Below are 19,213 nucleotides of genomic sequence, written 5' to 3'. Positions count from 1 at the left end.
GAGGGATGGATGGACGGACTGCGGGGGAGGGGGGAGGGGGGAGAAAAGGTGAACGCGACGAGCTTGCCGCCCTCCTCCGATTCTTGAGAAATCTCCACGGCGGTCGGATGAAACCGTTTTCCACACGTCCCACAGCAGTCTGACCAGTAGAGTGATTTTTTTTTTGTTTTTTTTAGGAAGGAGAGCTGTTACATTAGCTTGACGTCTGAACTCTGACCCTGTGAAGTATTGCTCTGTGGAAAAACGGCCAAAAACTGCAACGAGCATGAGAGCAACTTTGCGTAAAATCTGGCCCGGGGGAGGCCACGCTGTTACTTGCATCAGATTTGTTTATAAATCCTCCGTAATCGCGGGCTTTTCAGGACATCTCGACTAGGGATGTACCGAAAAATTTTGGCCCAAAGTCCAAAAATGCACTTTTGGGCCATTTCTGACTGAAAATTGCTGCAGTTGTTGCTTGCACCATCACAACATCCTGTTTCGGCCATGTTGTTTCGGCAATAAATTTTCTTGTTTTTTCGACCGAAAATGCCGGACTTTTGTCGCTGAAACAACACGTGCAAACAACAACCACAGCAATTTTCGGTCGAAAATGGCCCGAGAGCGCATTTTCGGTTTTTCGACCAAAAATTTTTCGGACTTTTGTCGCTGAAACAACACGTGCAAAACAACAACCACAGCAATTTTCAGTCAGAAATGGCCCGAAAACGCATTTTCGGTTTTTCAACAAAAAAATTTCAGACTTTTGTCGCCGAAACAACACGTGCAAGCAACAACCGCAGCGATTTTCTGCCGAAAATGGCCCGAAAGCACATTTTCTGTTTTTCAACAAAAAAATTTCGGACTTTTGTCACCGAAACAACATGTGCAAGCAACAACACGTGCAAGCAACAACCGCAGCGATTTTGGCCGAAAATGGCACGAAAGCGCATTTTCGGTTTTTCAACCAAAAATTTTCGGACTTTTGTCACCAAAACAACACGTGCAAGCAACAACCGCAGCAATTTTTTCCTGAAAATGGCCCGAAAGTGCATTTCTGGTTTTCGGCTGAAATTTCGGTGCATCCCTAATCTCGACACTGAGCTGAGTCCGTCAGACCTGCCTGCATCCAGCTCAATGCTAATGTCTGCTTAGGACTTGTTGCTGGCCTATTGAAGCCTGTTTCTGTGTTTTATGACCATTGTTTTTATAAGATATGCTAACGCTGTTGAATTAGGAAGCTTTAGAGGCGCTGGATGGCTACCATTGGTCAATCCACTTTGTTCCGTTTCCTGTTTTCCAGTCCTAACGCAAAGTTAATCCAAGGAACAAACTCTTGGTAGCTTCATATGTATTATACAGACAGCAGCGTTGTGTCTGTCTTTTCATCTCACTCTCTGTGCATGAATGCAAAAAAAATCCAAGTAATTAACTGTACGTAGAGATGAATGAACCCTCCGTGACTTCGCAGCAGCCGTCACTCAAAGCAGCCTTTTGCCTATGCATTTTCATCACAAGGGGTTTTATGCAGATTGAATCCTTTCAGGAGCCAGGCTCAGGTGGTCCATTGAGGAATTTTTCTTAACGACATCGCCCACGCCCGCATATTTTTGCAGTTTGCCGGGCTCGAGTCTTATCGGAACACGAGTCTGGAGACACGATACTTGGGCACGTTTCAGTCAGTACGTTCAAAAACAACACCATCCATCACCACACGAACCCCACCCAAACCGTTTGACTGGCATAATCTGTCTCGATTGGTCGGTCTGGAGCGACCCCAGACCAAGTTTTTGCCACAAATATTTGCGGGCGGGGAGAGTTGCTCCTGCTTCCAGGCTACCGGGAACCATAAATCTTTACTCATTTTACATTAGACATTTCAGTTTAAAGTGTTAAACCAACAGACTGTGATTATCATCTCTAGCGGCATGTCTAGACCTTTATCGCGGCTGAAGATGAGACTGGTTTGAATGTAGATTTATTGATGAATCCAATCTACCGTCTAGTTTTAAATTAATAAGGCTGGGGTCCATAAAAACAGACGTGAGCCTCTAAACTGCTGCCGATTACTCTTCTCCCTGTTCCTCATATTCCAGTACATTTCCAGCATCCACCCCTCTCGTCTTCCCCAGCTGTGAACAAATCATTCTTTTAAATTCAAGTGGGTTTACTCGGGTTTCCCACCTGCTCCCCTCCTGTTACAGCGAACAGATGAAGTGAAGCGATCGAACGCCGGAGAAACGGATCGGTTGTTCATTTGCTTTTAGTTTTGATGGAGTTAAGAGAATGTAGACTCTCATCGATCGGTGTTCAGTATTAACCTCTCTCTGAAGTATATATATATCAAGACTGAGCACTTTGCTTTTTATTTTTAAATTTCTGCTGTTTGCAATTCATCATTTCATTAAAGGTGCGTTAAAGGAATAGTGCGACATTTTGGGAAACAGCCTTATTTGCTTTGCATAAAATATATAGCATGCTCATTAGAGGCTAGTTGTTTCCAATCCTAGTGCTAAGCTAAGCTAACAGGCTGCTTACTATAGCTTCACATTTACCACATTTACCAGACTTCCCACCAAATGTCCAACTATTCTTTTAAGAATTATCTGTTAACAACTTCCCGTTTAATTAAAAACTATTCCATTGTTTATAAAACAGACATTTGACTAAAATCTTGTAGCAGCAGCAGCGTAACGAAGATACCCACTTTGAGGTTTTACTGAGAAATGACTCATGTTGAGTCGTCTTCTATCTTTCTGTGCATTGAAAGCAGTTGTTTGCATTTATGCTGCAAGTTAATGAAGTAAGTTAAACTGTCCCTCGTTACATGAATGTATATGATGAACCGTCGCTTGTGAAGCATGCACGTTCTCTCCAGTATCTGGACTGTGTGTAGACATTGTGGTTAATAAACAAGTATTTGAAGGCGTCTTGTGTGACTGTTTTCTGCTTCAGGTCAGGGCGGGGGGGGGGGGGGGTTTTGACGGGGTGGTACAGCTTTGACCTCTCACCTCTGAGCTCGTGAGCGAGCCGCCGGGTTCCCGTCTGGAGACGTGGCATCCTCCTGTAACCCCAATCAAATTCCACGCACGCACGCGTCCCAACGGCAGCAGACAGCCTTTTTTATCTGATCGAGCCATGCAGAAGGGACTGCAGAGATAAAGGCAGAATCAAAAGATTAGCAGACCGGTCCTCTCTCCCACTGTGAACCCACAGATGTCAGGCTGTGCAGGACAGTGGGGAGCGCTCACACAAACAGACACGGTGGTGACTTTCTCAAAGCACCCTGAGGTTTAGTTGTTTAGTGCGCAGTGACACCTGGTGGCTGCACGAGTTACTGCAGCTAGTCGTATGGCCGTCCTTCATCTAAACATATTTTGAAGCCAGACCTGTTTGCAAATGTCTGTGGACTGGAGAAAAACCAAGGGCAAGGAGAATACACCCAGGATTTTCTCATTCATAAACACTTTTGAATCAAAACAACCCGAGGCCACCATCACATCTGTGACATGCAAAACCCTTTTCTATGTAAAACGCACAAGTTTAATTTTAATCAGCTCAACTGCAGATTGAAGCAGATATATTAGTTCCTTTTATTCAAGGTCTCACATTTTTTGCTCTTTTTTTCGTAGCGATGATTCTGCCTCCCTAAAGTAGGTTAACACCACCAGGAATAGCGCGACAGACATTACCTGAAAAGCTTTGTCTGCTGACTCACCATGCACAAGAAAAGCAGCTTTGGATCTCAACTGCAGTAGCTCCACGCAGCTGCTGCGATACATAAATGTCACGTCGGGTTCCTGTTGGATTATCTTCTATAAAAATAATAATTAAAAAAAAAGAACATTAAGCATAGACTGTGTCTGGTACAGGCTTGTCTTGACTTGATTCTCAGTATGTGTCACTTTCTCTGGCAGTTGGTAAAAAACATTCAGCAGCTTTAAGTAAAATTATAGAAAAAACACAAGTAATCCTTACAATGTAATTATCTGCAGAAGCTTAATCATCGGAGACAACACTGCGACCGTTCTGAGGCTTCATGATTTATATAGTGTTGTGCAAGTTCACACCAAACACGAACTAGTTCAAAGTTCAGTTCACACAGATGAGTGTGAACTGATTCAAGTCATAGTTCACATGTTTTAATTTTGTTTAAGTTTAAGTTATAGTTCATTTTGGAGTCTATGCACCACAAAGTAAAGTAACAAACATCACCAGGAGTGTTTTTTAACACACGTATGGTCTGAAAGAGGATTTCCAATTATGGCCACTAGGTGGAGATAATGACAAGTTCTTACATGATGAAGTTTGACAATATTATGTGAGTTTACATACTTCTTTGTGTTTCTTTCCAAATATAGCAGCTCAGAATACAGAGACACACTGTACTGATGAGTCTTTAAGTCTTTCATGGAATACACGGATCAGCCACAACATTAAAACCACTGAGAGGAGAAGTGAATAACATTGACCATCTTGTGACAATACAATGTTCTGCTGGGAAACATTTGGACCTGGCATTCATTCATGTGGATGTTACTTAGACATGTAGCACCCACCTAGACCAGACCAGGCACCTCCACCCCATAGCAATGACACTCCTTGATGACAGCAGCCATCCCCAGTAGGATGCAGCCTGACACACACAGAAACGCTTTAGGAACAACTAAAAAACAAACAAACATAAGAAACAGCCTGGCCTCCAAATTCACTAGATCCCAAACTAATCAATCCACAAGTCCTTTGAATGGTTTAAAGCATAGACGTACAAGGTCAACTGAGGTCAAACTGTATATGAACCAGGATACGTGACCATGTCATCGTGTCCAGCAGGGGGCTCCAAAATTTAAATATGAAGTTTAACTGTCAACAGGACAGGAGCCAGTGGAGGACATGGATCAGTCTGAACGTCTCCCTAAAATCAGAGAGTTTCAAAACAAAACACCTTTCAAAAATAAACAGTCGACAGTTGCGACGTTATCGGCTTGCTCTATGATGACGCCGTCGTGATGTCCACGGAGGTCCTCTGACAGTCATCTGCCAGAATCCACCATCCTAACGGATGCGTGAGGACCCCCCAACGACTGTATGGAGGGGTCCGGGTCTCTCCAGGTGGACAAAGCGACAACAGATCAGCTGTCCGCCGACTGAGACACCGGATGGATGTGGACACTCCGCAGGCGCCGCGGAGTCTCCGCCTGCTCCCACCGGGTCTCTCTACAGGTGGACGGCAGACCTCCGTTCGCATCGTCCGACCGGGAGACCCCGTAGTAGGATACGCTCTCGAGGCGTCCTTACCTGTGTCCACCGTCCCAAAGTGTGGACACCACGCCACATGCGTGGTGCCAGGGGGACGCGATCAAACGCCCTCCAAGACCTCATCACCTCATGCATTGAGCTGGAGTGTGTTGGTGTTGAGCAGATCAGTCTTGTTGCAGGCTGACATATATGAGACCATGCACCGATCATCCAACCACAACATTATGACCATGTGAAGTTGTTCCACAACAAACTGTTGATGTGCATCCTACTACCCTCTTTTACCAGTTTGGTGAAGTCACTGTAGGATTTGGACCATTCCTCTCTGCTAGCCTTAGCGGATGTCTTTTCACATAAGTATGAATTGCAGTAGTACTTTAGTTGTACTTCAGGACATACTTACATATGCATGTCACAGTAATATGGGCCTCATCTTTAGTGAAGTATTTCCACACACTTGATGAACCGCTGCTAGTTTGCTGCAATGACCCACATGGGCTCCTCACCTGTCTTCACGGAGGCGTCCATGTTGTTACTGTCACGTGATCAGTGACTAGTCGACATGACTCTCATGGAGCAGGAGAAGTCGACTAATCGACTAGTCTGCTAATACATTATAACTTAGCTACTTTAACAAAATTTGTCTACTGATATTATTATGTTTATGTAAAAGTATTTTTCTTTTCATGGACTTTTCATTACTTGTAAGGGAGTATTTGTACATTGTTGTATAATACAAAAAAAGATCTGAATACTGCAGTAAGAATCTGGTGGTGATAAAGTTACAGATAAAGCAAATCATTCATGTTCCAACAGATTTACAGCCACCACCAGCAGCAGCAGCACTAACGTAAGTGTAAAACGGATAAAACACAAACACATTAAATGTTCTCTTCGTCACCGTGGAAAGTGTCGGGATGAGTCGAGATTAATAGAGGTGTATTTCTCTCATTTCATCGCCATCAATCATCAGTCACTTTCACGCTCCACTCCTCGACATAATTGGTGCTGCCTCGTTGTTGACGGTCATTAAGCGGGAGACGACACACTGGAATGAATCCCATCAATAATAAGGTGATGGAGGCTGAGTACGGCGGTAATGTGGGTTATGACAAGGAGACTAATATAAAAATGCACACGCCAGATATTCAGATAACATCACAGTCTTGTGTAAGGTGTTTCAGGAGAACACTTATCAATCCTGTATTGTCTCCTTGGATATAAAAAGCGATAAAAAGAAGCGACGGTCTTGATTTTTACGTTAAAGTTGCTTTAATTTCTTTTTTTTGTAGTTTTTTTTTTAAAACATTTATTCCAGGCTGAATGATTTCATTACCACAGTTTCGACATGTATATCATTAATATCTTAGTTAAACCATCAGAAAATAAAAACAGCCATAGAAAACATTGTCTTGTCTCTCACATCTGGACAGGAGGTGTATTTGAAGTCCCGTCAATACCGCACACACACACACACACACACACACACACACACATATACACACACATACTGACTCTTAAACATGACCGTGGTTGTTTTCTTCTTCTTCTTTTTAGACATACTGTGCCAGATTTTGGTCAGATCTCTGAAAGCATTGCGCGGGACTTCATATACACCTTCAGGTCAGGCGTGCAGACCACACTGGAATAGTCTTATTAAAACATTGCAAGACAAGAGAGTCATTCACCATTAATAAGAGAGGAAAAACGCTGCTCTCGCCCCCTTTAATTCTCCTACAAAACAGCTAGCTATTGTTTTATCTTTAACGTCTGATTTTTACAAGACAGAGAAGAATTAAAAAAAGAAAAAAAAAAAAAAAAAAAAGAAAACATGTCGTGATATGAAGAGTGTTGTAAGAGTTTAAAAACATTATGAAAGGCCATTAAATCAGCGACTAGTCCCGCGGGTCTTAACACTGTCTGCGTCCAATAAATGGTGCAATAAAACACTGTAAAGTACTAAACCATAGGTAGCATTGTTACCATCACGTGGACATTTTCCTTTTCTAGTAAAATCACACATGTAAGATTGTCTCGCCAATACGAGAGAAGTGGTCGTTGATTAATAATACAATATTAAAATGCTGTACAGGAAAAGGTGTTTGGATGTTAGGGCTCTGCTCGCTCAGCTAATGTTTTTTTTTAATTATTTTTCCTTTTGTTTTTTTCTCTGAAATGCGTTTACCACCTATAACATCACCCGTAATGCAAATCAGCGCGGAGGAAGGGGCGTGCAGTTACTACAGCTCTACGGGTGAATGTAAACGGAGGGGGAAAGAAGCAGGAGACGATGCATTTTGTACGACGACTGCAGCGTGGGTTGTGTGTGTTTGTGAAGCGCGTACGTGTGCGCAGCCCGGCGAAGCGAGGACTGCCACTGATCACTGAACTCACACGGAGTTAACACTTGAGATAGAGCGATGGCCAATCACGCTGCAGTGATGTCACACACACACACACACACACACTCACGCACACACACACGGGTTCACGACTACTGTTTCTATACACTGTACAGCTTCAGGAGCGGGGAGGAAAAGCCACTGGCAGTGTCGCAGGCAGTGAGTTTTACTTCTCCATCTCGCAAAGTCACCTTGAAGAGAATTTGTGCTTGTGGGTAAAAATAAAAATATATAAAAATGAAAGAAAGGAAGAAAGAAAGAAAATAAGACTCATCACCAGTTAACATAATTAAAAAAAAAGAAAAGAAAAAACAGTATTGAAGAAGAATCAGTATACTAGTTGGTCACAGTATCACATCCTGAATGTTAGCTTAAATAAAATTAAAAAAAAATAACACCCACTGTTCTTGATTTTGGAAAACTGTAACGTTACTTATCAGGGAAATATTTTTTCTTTTTTCTTTTCCGGGAGGTTTCAGGAGACAATTTCCATTCCTTGTATACTGCTTTTTATATTCCTGATCACATCCCTGAATGAAAAAACAAAAGAATTAAACATTAAAGTAACAAAAAGGTTTTCGTCCCTCTTCAGTCCCGATCACCTCGACTGCTTTACATATAGCACCTGGCAAATGTGTCGTCACATTTATCTCTCCTCCACAGGAGTCTTTCCCGTTCCCTCGTATCTGGAAGGGCAAAACATTCCCTGTGAAGTTTTTCTTTTTTTTTTTTTTTTTTGTTTTCCCTTTGTTGAGTCTTTCCGGGCACGCGGTGGGAGATGAGGACAGAATCAGGCGTTCTCTTCATTTTATCGCTCATTTTTTTTGGCACAGGTTGAGCCTTTTTTTTTTTTCATGTCCACTGCCTCTGACTCCATTTCCCAAAGTTCAAAGCAGTTCTTTCGCGACAGGATTTCTGGCTCAAATTTGAAAAAACAAACAAACAAAAAAAAAAAATGCATTAATTTGTGCATGTACTGTATGTGCACGTAAACGAGTGCGGAAGGAGACGTGGACGCGCCTTTTAGAGCTCACGACTCGAGTCTTTGACGACAACGTATGTTACGCTAAAGAGAGAATTTAGAGTTTCTATCTAAAACATGGCTTTTCCGATTCACTGGCTTATTATTTACACGGATGAGTGTTCGGTTAGACTATCCGCCTAGTTGTGTATGTGTTTGCATGAAAGATACAGCGAAAAAAATCTCCATAGTTAACACGCAGCACGCCACATGACCAGTAAGGATTCAACAGTCTACTTTTTCATGAAATCAGAATAAAGCACATATTCGCTATGTACAGCTCTGTACAGTGTGTGTGTGTGTGCTTGTGTGTGCGCTTGTCTGTGTGCGAGTGTGCGGCTCGGGTGCGTCAGGAGGTTTGAGAGTGGCGTAGTAGGGGCCTCGGCTGGAAGGCAGTGAACAGAATCCAGCGGAGGCGGAGATATTTGAAAAATAGAAACTGTGGCGAGGTGCTGTCGTTGCTGTGCATCGTGGGTTATGCGTGGATGCGAGCCGTCGCGGCGGCTCGAGTGTGTGTGTGTCGATGAGCCGGAGCTTGAAGGTGGAAATGGTGGTCGTTCAGGATGGGATCTGATAAAGTGCAGTCCGTTTTACTCTGTGGTGCCCGGTGGATGGGTTCTGGCTGGGTGTGGTGTTTCTGGTGAACCGGCGGGTGTTGGTGAAACTGAGCGGACCTTGACAAACCAGGGGTCCCGTTAGTGATTGAGAGCACTCAGCTGTGGCTGAGCGCCGCGTCGGGTCTCGGTATTGGCTGTGAGAACTGGATTCAGGCAGTAGGTGGCTGAACTGGTCTCTAGTGGACGGAGGACTGTGGTCGGGCGGCGGGGTGAGGCCGGCTAGAGGGGTCCAGTTGGTCGTTGGGAACGGAGCGTCGGTTCTGGTCCGGTCGGTTGGTGGCCAGGTACTTCGCTCTCATACTGGAGGTGTACTAAAGAGAGAGAAAGAGAAAGAGAGAGAGAGAGAGGACACAGAGGAAGGAGGGAAAGAAGCGCAAGAGACGAGAGTTGGAAACAATGAAAAGCAGGGAGAAAGAAAAACAGGAAAAAGGACAAGAAGAAGAAATGGGAACCAATGATGGAGCATGATTAACACTTATTTATACTCTAGATAGACAGATAAATAGATAGATAGATAGATAGATAGATAGATAGATAGATAGATAGATAGATAGATGGTGAAATGAGAGGTGAATGCAAACACACATGTACAGCTGAAATACAGTGACCAGTCATTTGGACAGCCGGGTTTGATTACAACAGTTATTGATTATATTATAACAGCTGATTAGGTTTTGGATGATGTTACTGTAAATTAGCAGATGTGGTTCTTTGGTAGTTAGTGCTCTACTTCTGATGTAGTAGGTTAGCCTGGTATGAGTTAGTGGTCTCTGGTGAACACCTAGCTAGTCACAGCTGGAGGCCTCTGGTTTCCACATCACTGCAGGAGACAGAAGAGCAGCTCCGCAGCAGGACGCCGGCCCCCGGGGGTCAACGGCCCTGTCTAAGGAGGATGAGCCGTGGCCATTTTGTTTCAACAGTGGAGGTGTTGAGGGAAATAAGTGCTCCTGTGGCTGTTCAATGGTGAAGGGTGAGAGGGGGGGCACAGAAACAGAGGACACATACACCTGGACCAGAAAATGCACACATAGACACACTGTGGGAACAGGGAAGGGGGAAGGGGGAGCAGGAACTTTAGAGGTTTTTTTGGGCTCGGGGGGCAGAACTGTCAAAATGTACTAGGCTGGACCGCGGGGATCGGTCGGACCAAGGAATGCATTCTGAAAGGATTTCAAGAGTAATCATGCTAGGTTTGATAAATAGTTTTGTCAGTTGACAGTGTTGTTGTGTAAAGATGTTGATATTGCCAGGAACAACGCCCACAACTACAGGCCCAGCAGCACCTTGTCAAAGCCACAACAGTCCACCATTGAGGTTGAACAATGTCTCTGAGCCGCACAGCAGCAGAAATGAACATTGTGTGGTCTTGCAAAGTTCTCCTCACACAGCACTGACAGCCACGGTGAACCCAGCCGGACTTTTTACATCAGAAATAGAGGACAACTTTGTGTCTGGAGTGACCCAACGATTGCACCTATAAAACAGTCAACCCCCTCTTTTGAAGCGAATCCGACTAACAACGGGCTTCGTTTTCAAGCTTCCAGTTACCCCAGGCTGCCAAAATGACCTTCATGAAGGCGATCCATGATCTAGTTTGAGCACAGAGGACACTTGCAGTGGTGTAGGGATAGGGGGACTACCTTCCAATATCCACACATAGCACGCTATGATAAAACATCTGAGAAAGGGATAGCGGATGATTTACGCCATGCTAGTGACTGATTACACCTACGGTAATAAAGCTGCCATCTCTGTGGGCTTTTTTTCGGTATTTCCCAGCTGCACTGTGGGTATTGGAAGATAGCTGAGGGAGAGTGTGTTCTAGAAAGTGTGCACTTACAGAGGGTGGAGGGGACTCCCTGCCAATCAGGGGGGTGTTCTCACACCGAGGGTTCTGAAAGTTTGCGTTCTGGCTCCTGCATTATAGAATAAGAGGTTACTGCATGTGTTCACCCTGCCGCTGAGCTCTTGATCTGTTGTTGACGTGTGGACTGCTCAACATTACCACAAAATGGCCTCAATTAGAAACTACAAACAAGGGACTTGAGCTTGGTACCATATAGCAAGGGGATAAATACCTCTGCCGCAGTCCAACATAGTTATTACTCTTTCTAAACAATGAACAAAAGGAAAAATATTCTCTTAATAGTGCTCTTATCATTGTTGGTAGCCACAGGAATCCGGTCTTTGGCATATATTCTAAATGAACTATACTGCTATCTTCAATTTCAGTCCATGTTAGGTTAGCGCTGTAAATACTAAAATATATATATATACAAATATATATATATATATATTATTAATGCACGGAGACACTGTGTGTATGGGAGGAGCTACAGTTCTAACAAGGACACAGTAGCTGGGACAGACCAAACTGTTGAAGCTACACCAAAGCCTTTTCTTAAAAACAAAAACTAGTCTGCACACACTTGAAGCTCTGCTTTTAAATGAAATGTGTCAAATGCTTTGGTTCTTTATCTGTAAATATATACGTTTTTTCAGCTAATTTCTCAGGACTGTGTGAATCTGATCCTTTGGCATCTGGTTCCGCTGACAGATAATTCAAACTGAACAAACATGCCAGGGGGGGAGAAATAACTTGCATAAGACTGCTCTGTTATGCACTGAGAGTTCAGCTTTGAGTCAAGCTAATGAAATATTCAACAGAAGGAACGATCTGGAATGGACCAAAACCAAAACGTCTGGCAACCTGGACCGTAGAATGAATCAATCTACAGCTGCGTACGGTTTGGTTGTCAGTACTGTTGAACAAACAGACGTTGATAATGGTCCAAACTGGATAAACAACGGTCCAGACTCTAAAGCAAAATTATACAAGCACAGTTTATGGCTCCAACTATTGTGCTCGATAAGCCTAAGGAGCAGCAGCAGTGCGAAAATAGCGGTATATGCTTATTTCTGTTGTACACAGAGCAAGCGATTCAGTCCTGTGGCAACAACTTATAGCAAGCAGTGTGAAGTTATTAACTTATGCTATGAAGTGCAAACATCACTTTTATTTTGCGTCAGGTTTTGCTTACATGGTGAGCTTAAACAGGCAGCCTGACTGATACAGCAAACGTCTATGTTTCTATCAGCATCAAAAAGAGAAAGCTAGTGACGGGTTCTGACCCACCGAGTGTCACAATGGACATGCGAGCCATAAATATATATAAAAAAATAAAAATAGCTATTCTAACTTATCATATCGCAGGCAGAGAGCATGGCTACGCTGCTAGACTGGGTCACAGGGGGGGGCAAGCATCAGCTACCTATGGCAGGCAGTGGGTGCTAACTCACATGTATTCAGTGACGGGGGCATTGCTGACAGTGTGGGCTGTAGCGGGCAGGCTAGCTTCGCTACCGTAGCTGGAGCCACAGCTGTAGAGACTGGGCATGTGAACGCGGTACAGGTTATCGTGCACACCCCCGCGTGAGGCACCCGACTCGTCCTCTCCGTCCTCCTCATCCGTCCTTCAATTGGCCGGGGTAGGGGCAGGGCACGAGAGGGCATGATGGACAGGGGGGGGGGAAAGGTAGAGGGGGAGGGAGATCCGAGAGAGACAACAGAGTGTAAACAAGTGGTTGAAGAGGAGGTTAGGAGAGGGGGAGGTGTACTTGTTCTACCAGGAGTCCCCCCCCCCCCCGGATACAAAAGACTGGGAAAGGCCATGCCTCCAGCCCCAAGGCAGCTGAACAAGAAGAAAATGAACATGGGCAGCATTCATCTACAGTGGGGTCCAGAGTTGTCTTTTATCGCCGTGTGTCCTTACATAATATCAAACTGTAAGAAAGCAGCAGACTCTTAAATATTCTCCTTTTAATAAGTAAAAGCATGCAGTCATTTTGGTCATGCAGTCATATCCCCTACTGACACAGAAGAACTTCCTCTAGGTATTTACCGTCCGTGTCAAATTGTTCAAACAACATCAAACGTCAAGACTCCTTTATTTTTTTTAATTATTTTTCGATAATAAGTCATGCATCTGTGTGCTCCATGGAAATAAAAGCAATAAAAAAAAAACATCAAGAAAAAAAGGGAGATAATGTGGCTGATTTGGGCAAACCATTTTCAGACATAAAATGGTCAAAAATGTGAAACGGCCAGCGACGTAACAGGATGAGGCATCAAATAAGATATGTGCTGATTTGGAAGTTGGATCTCCGGCTACAGAAATGCGCTGTTTTTTTTATAAAGTGAGGGGGTCGGTCACAAGAATGCATGTGCGCGACGAGACTTTATTTTCCTCTGTATCAGCTGTCCACATACGTATAAATGCCATATCGGACTAGAAATACTTCAGAGAGTAAAGAGGTAGGTGGTGTATGAATATTTCCACATGAGCCCTGCTGTTAACAGAGACAGTGCGGTGGAGGAGATGCTACTACCGTGACTGGCCACCAGGTGGAGGACTTTCACTCATTCAACCAAAATGGGGTTAAAGCTGAGCAGCCCATAAAAACAGACTCAGCAGTTGCAGCGCAGTCAGTCTATTAAGGAAACAACCCAGTGAACAGCTTTTTCTTCTCGAATTCAGGGACAGTTACTGCTGAATACCTGCTGGGCCATGTACTGGCACTGCTGGTGATTCATGAACCCAACAAAACAAGCGTGAAACACTCCGCTAATATGGCACAGCTTTGACTATTCAAAATCATTCACCAGAGTGAAAACCGTCACTGCGCGTGTATTCTACAGTCTTTTTAAGATTTAACCACAGAATTGTACGGTTGGCTGAATTGTGACTTGTTTATTTGACCGCAGAATAGTTCAATTTCCTCAGTATCCACCATCATTCGCTGAAGCCCAAAGCATTTCCAAATCAGGACAGGGGAAGAGAGGAGGAGGAGGAGGAGGAGGAGGAGGAAGGGAAGGAACAGAAGGAGGAAGTAGGGCACAGAAAAAAAAAATGTGGTGATAACACGGTCTAACACAACACTGGTGCTTCCGAGTCCGTAGAGGAGAAAAGAAAATGAGAGGTATGTAGAAACGTAGAGTCGAAACAAGCCGTCGGCCAGACTGGCAGTGCTAACAGCAAACGATAAAACAAAACCGGATGGATGCAGAGACAGGCAAGGAAGACGTACGAAAGGAGAGACAGCTCAGGAGGCAAATACACTGAAAAGAATGACATGCATGGGCACCGGGTTGATTATTTATGGGTCTTTCCACTGTTTTCAAGTCCATCAGCTGGATTCAGTTTAACTATTACAGTTAGGCGTTAGTGCTAGTAACATGTGAGTCGTTAATAGTTTAACTAAAGGGACACATTTAGGGATGTAAAAGTTTATAGATGGCCTGTGCATGAGGGACACTGGTCTGTGTGTGTGTTACCTCTTGCCAGGCCAAGTGTGCGGCACACTGCACACGATCGAGGAGAACATCAGAGCGGTGACGAAGGAGAAGAGAACCAGGTAGATGAGACCCTCCACCCCGTCGTAACACAGCCCGGTCAATGCCTGCACGTAGTCCTGCAAGGAGACGAGATAAAAAGGAGTCAGATTGGACGAAAGTCTGTGATTTGAGGACATTGCTCTTTCACAACAAAGTGACTCACCATGTGTAGGCTGCGGCAGTCAACCAGGGCGGTCAGCTGGTGAAGACCGACCTCAGTGGAATTCAGCACGGACTGGATTTGCTCGAGACTCCCCTGCGCACACCAAAACGAAAGGTTCCACATGTATGTTCATGCACGTCCACTTTTATCTCGTCCCCTCCGACGCAAGTCCACTCAACCGTGAAAACAAATGGCCGACAGATCATCGCGCACACACACACACACCTTAGTGTTGGGGTAATCACGCGTTGCTGATCTCAGTAGCTCTGCCACATCATCCTGCATCTCCACCAGGGCTTTGTGGCTCCCTGACAGCCTCTACAAAACATACAAAGAGACGGCAACAGCACAAACACAAGAATATATTCTGGTTAATAAGTCGCTTCACACTTTTATACAAAGCAAAGGAAAAATTAATTTAAGTTACCTGCTGGAACGGGTTAATTTGGCCAGAGCTGCACTTCAGGTAATACTGCAGGATGTCTGGGAATCCACCAAAAATGACATGTCAGCGCAATAATGCATACGTTTGCAATACACAGTGAAAAGATTTTTGAAGTCCAGCAACATAATGGTGTATGTGTTTTCATGTGTGTACAGAGGCAACATCTGTGCTCTACGGCAAACAGACAGAGCGGAAACAACTGACAGACAACAGAACTCATTAGATGAGTGAAAACAGCGACACGAGGGAGGGGAGGGCAAGAAAGGGAGCAGTTGAGTGGATGTGAAAGGATGAAGAGATAGAACAAATCACATCACCGTCTTAAATGAACAACAAAAATGTACTCAGATTAGTTTTTTTTGGGCGGGGGGGGGTTATGCATCGGGGACAGGCAGGAGGGAGAGCGGGGATGCTGGGAGTACGGGGTTGCTGATGCATTACAGTCAGCAGAGACCGAGCAGGAGCTTTTAGAGACCAGGGCGTCAATCAAACACGGTCCCGTCGGCAAAAACACGCGCTCACACGTGCTCGTGTAAACGCACACGCTCGTTTCTTAAAATAGAGGCGACATGACAGGGTGAGATTTAACTGTCACAGAGGAAAGCGGATCCTATTCTAGTTGTTTCTGCTCATTTGTAAATCTGCATTATCAGAGAGGGTTAATTAACCAATGTCCTACTATGTCTACTTACATTAGTTTACTGGGTAAAAAAAATGGGGTAAATTACAGCAGTGGAGATCCAACCCTTCTCCCCATGACTTATATGTTTCTGCACTTCTATTATTACAAAAGAAATAATGACGCAATCTATGATTTTTCCTTTTGAAATGCTGGATTGTTTAATCTATTTTGTGACAGTTTTATTCAATTTAACAATACGAGAAAGGAAAACTACCCTTTGGGTGAACTGCTCATGAGAAACAGACATGTGCCAGGCTTTGCCTTTAAAGTCTTGAAAACCCGTGCTGCAACCAGTTCCCGCATACCTTGGTCGATGACGGCGTTTTCCTTGGTTACCGTTGTGATGTAAGTATCCGGGGAGACGCAGAAGTCGCTGGCCGACTGTAAGAGGTTGAGCACACATGACACATCAGGCATACAGTAACATCCACGCAGAAGAACAAACTCCACTCGAGCGGCGGGTAGGAGATTACATCACCGCCGAGCCGGGGAGAGAGCTCGGCCGTGTTGCCATGGTTACACTTACAGCAGCGGCAGCCAGTTCCAGGCCCAGAGACCCCCAGCTGATTATCAGAGTCAGAACGCCCCCAGAAGACACACTCTGAAGGACAGACACATATTTATTTATATATATATATATTTTTTAAAAGCAGCTTAACAACATGACGAGCATTTCCCAGGCTCTAGACATAATGTGATATCGTCCAATAGGAGCAACGCTTTGGGGTGTGATGTAAAGCGACGTACCCAATCAGAGTGCCTCTAGAGTTGCGTATCAGACCAAACAGCACCAGAAGACAGATGAGCACGTCAAAGAGCAGCAGGCCAAGGTACCCCAGCCACCTGTACATAAACAATGGTATCACAGTGATTAATTTAAATACAGGATGCACCACACCATGACAAGGATTGAGAGACGCAATGAATCACGAGACTATAAAGCAAAAGGTTTAGTCCTTGGGCTTTCTAAATTATTGCTACTCTATGCCCAGGTAAGCATAGGTGATTTTGATGGTTCCAGCAACCTATATATATAATCTGAAAGCAGTATTTACTAAAAGAGAGACTAGTTTCTCACACTTGTCAGTACCGACCTGTAAAAGTCAAAGGCTTCCGTCTTGCGGGCCAAGTCCTCCAGGGAGATGTCAGTGTTGGACCAGAAGGGAACGTCCACCATCAGCCTCACCAGCTCGTCCAGCTGTCCCTGCAGCTTCTGGACGATGGACACGTAGTCCGTCTGATCCTGGAAGGCTGTCTCCACTGGACCAAGTTCTCCTCCACGGTCTGGTTTAAGGCTAGGGCACTGTCTGACACCTGGAAACAAGCATCAGTCGTATTTTTAATTCCGTTGTTGGGAGGATTTTTACAAAAAATAAAAAAATAATGTTTTGCAAACTAGCAAATGACTCACCAGTTTCTCCACCCCGGATACGGTGCGGTTGGCATGGCGGAGGGAGTACGCCAAACGGTTGGCTCCATCACTCGACTCCCCATTCCCATAGAATCCCACAGCGATGCCAGCGCTGGGAGGCAGAAAATAGAAAGCACCAAATGTTAGACCCAATGATTAATTCAACCTTTGAAAAGTCAAATTCATCAATATGGATGAATCTAGTGAATAACAGTTCTCCTCTTCTGCCACACATATTCAGATCTATTTCATACATGATGCAAACAACCAACAACGGAGCCGCAGCACTGACGGTCGAGCTGTAGGTTGCAGTTCCTGTTAACCAGCAACAGGTGGCACTGAGCTCTCAGTGTGTTTTGCTACGGTGTCAGCCTCAGGCCTGGGGTAAGCACAGGGCTACCAGGAATGATTCACACACACACACACGCACACACACGGGCAGTCTACACAATAATTGGGTCACCAGACCGCAAATAATATGATCCTTCTGCAGCTCTGCACCCACGTTCACACATAACGCACATGCTACGATATCTGGGGTTCCTGGCCCCCCGACACCCTTTCCTCTAAACTTAAGCACCTCTCAACCACGTTCACCCCGCAAACCAACCCCTCACATCTAACCCCCTTTTCCCCCGCACACCCCTCCTCCCGACCACGCTTTTTATTTTCTCCCTCACCCCATAAAAGCTTCCGTGCCCCCCTGCCCTCTCTTTGTGTACTGTACGAGTGCATGCGTGTATGACTGTGCGCCTCGCATTGATGATGCCTCCGTCTGCACACCAACACCAGACAGATTTGTAGAGAGAAATTTATGGCCGTTGTTAAGACGATTCATTCTAGCCCATTAGATCTTGAGTAGCCTCACGTCACAGCAGGATTTACGTTGCGTGGGCTTTATGTGCACACGTGAGATAAGACAATAAATACAAACAGGAACCAGACTAGAGATAAATACAAGCATGGAGGCGGTTAAATGTTCGTCGTATCCCGACGCACACGTCATCTCGTTCTGCCTCCCGTCCTCCATGTGAGCTCAGTTTTAAACAGTAAATCATCTCCCTCCACTTCTGTTTACCCGTCCCTCTTCTCGTCTCCTACCACCCGTTCCCTCCCTACTCCCCGTCTCTCTCCAGGACGCCCTCCGCCCTCCTGTTCTCTCTCCGTGAGTTTCATCTATCCGGTTTAATACCCGCTGCTTCCTATCGGGGGATTTCACAACTTATGAACCAAACAGCTTGAGGTATAAGATATATAGTCGGGGGCTCCAGTAAGGCGCAGTAAGTAAAGAAATCAAATAACTGACAGCAAACACAGTCCACACCCCCCCGCAGAAAACACACATACCCTCCTACTAAGACAAAGTTTTGCCTCTGAGGAGGAGAAAGCCGTTCTAGAATGATGCTAGCTCAGAGTGAGCCCTGTTTTAGTCTCGGCTCAAGTCCATTTTCAGCTGAAATGAACTGACATCGTAAGCTAAAATGCTTTGCCATACCTAAATGAGCACACAACACTGCACTCAGCAGGAGCTCAGCAGATTAAAACAGTAAATGTCGTAGTCAGTTCATGGTGAATTCAAGTCCAAACCGAATTGATTTGCCTAAATACGAAATAAATGTGAAATAACATTGCACGCCATGAACATACCTAACATATAAACCACTGTTCAGTGTATTCTGTAGAAAGCACAAAGATGCCCAACTGCACCAACCCCAACTTCTGATTCTATACAATATCTATTCTCTATTTTATAGTTTTAATCAGTACTTTGATTATCAAATTGCCCAGAATACAGCTTTAAATTAGGTTTTCTACGTGCAGTATAAGTTTCAGTGTCAG

The 19,213-nt window shown here is 44.7% G+C and overlaps 1 protein-coding gene across 1 annotated transcript in view; it reads right to left on the bottom strand.

Moving 5' to 3' along the window:
• Window positions 1–6,442: 6,442 nt before the first annotated feature.
• Window positions 6,443–19,213, bottom strand: part of LOC311504498 (protein tweety homolog 3-like) — a 28,059-nt gene continuing 15,288 nt past the window's right edge. The window contains 14 exon segments of the mRNA XM_084567643.1: window positions 6,443–9,589; window positions 11,119–11,194; window positions 12,579–12,752; window positions 14,614–14,750; window positions 14,837–14,929; window positions 15,062–15,154; window positions 15,264–15,319; window positions 16,269–16,344; window positions 16,490–16,549; window positions 16,552–16,564; window positions 16,711–16,806; window positions 17,058–17,223; window positions 17,226–17,277; window positions 17,375–17,486. Of these exon segments, the coding sequence (XP_084423769.1) occupies window positions 9,455–9,589; window positions 11,119–11,194; window positions 12,579–12,752; window positions 14,614–14,750; window positions 14,837–14,929; window positions 15,062–15,154; window positions 15,264–15,319; window positions 16,269–16,344; window positions 16,490–16,549; window positions 16,552–16,564; window positions 16,711–16,806; window positions 17,058–17,223; window positions 17,226–17,277; window positions 17,375–17,486 (1,339 nt within the window). The 3' untranslated portion in view covers window positions 6,443–9,454.

This window comes from Chelon labrosus (assembly GCF_963514085.1).
Source record: "Chelon labrosus genome assembly, chromosome: 2".
Classification (NCBI taxonomy): domain Eukaryota; kingdom Metazoa; phylum Chordata; class Actinopteri; order Mugiliformes; family Mugilidae; genus Chelon; species Chelon labrosus.
This window is presented reverse-complemented; position numbering and strand designations above follow the sequence as displayed.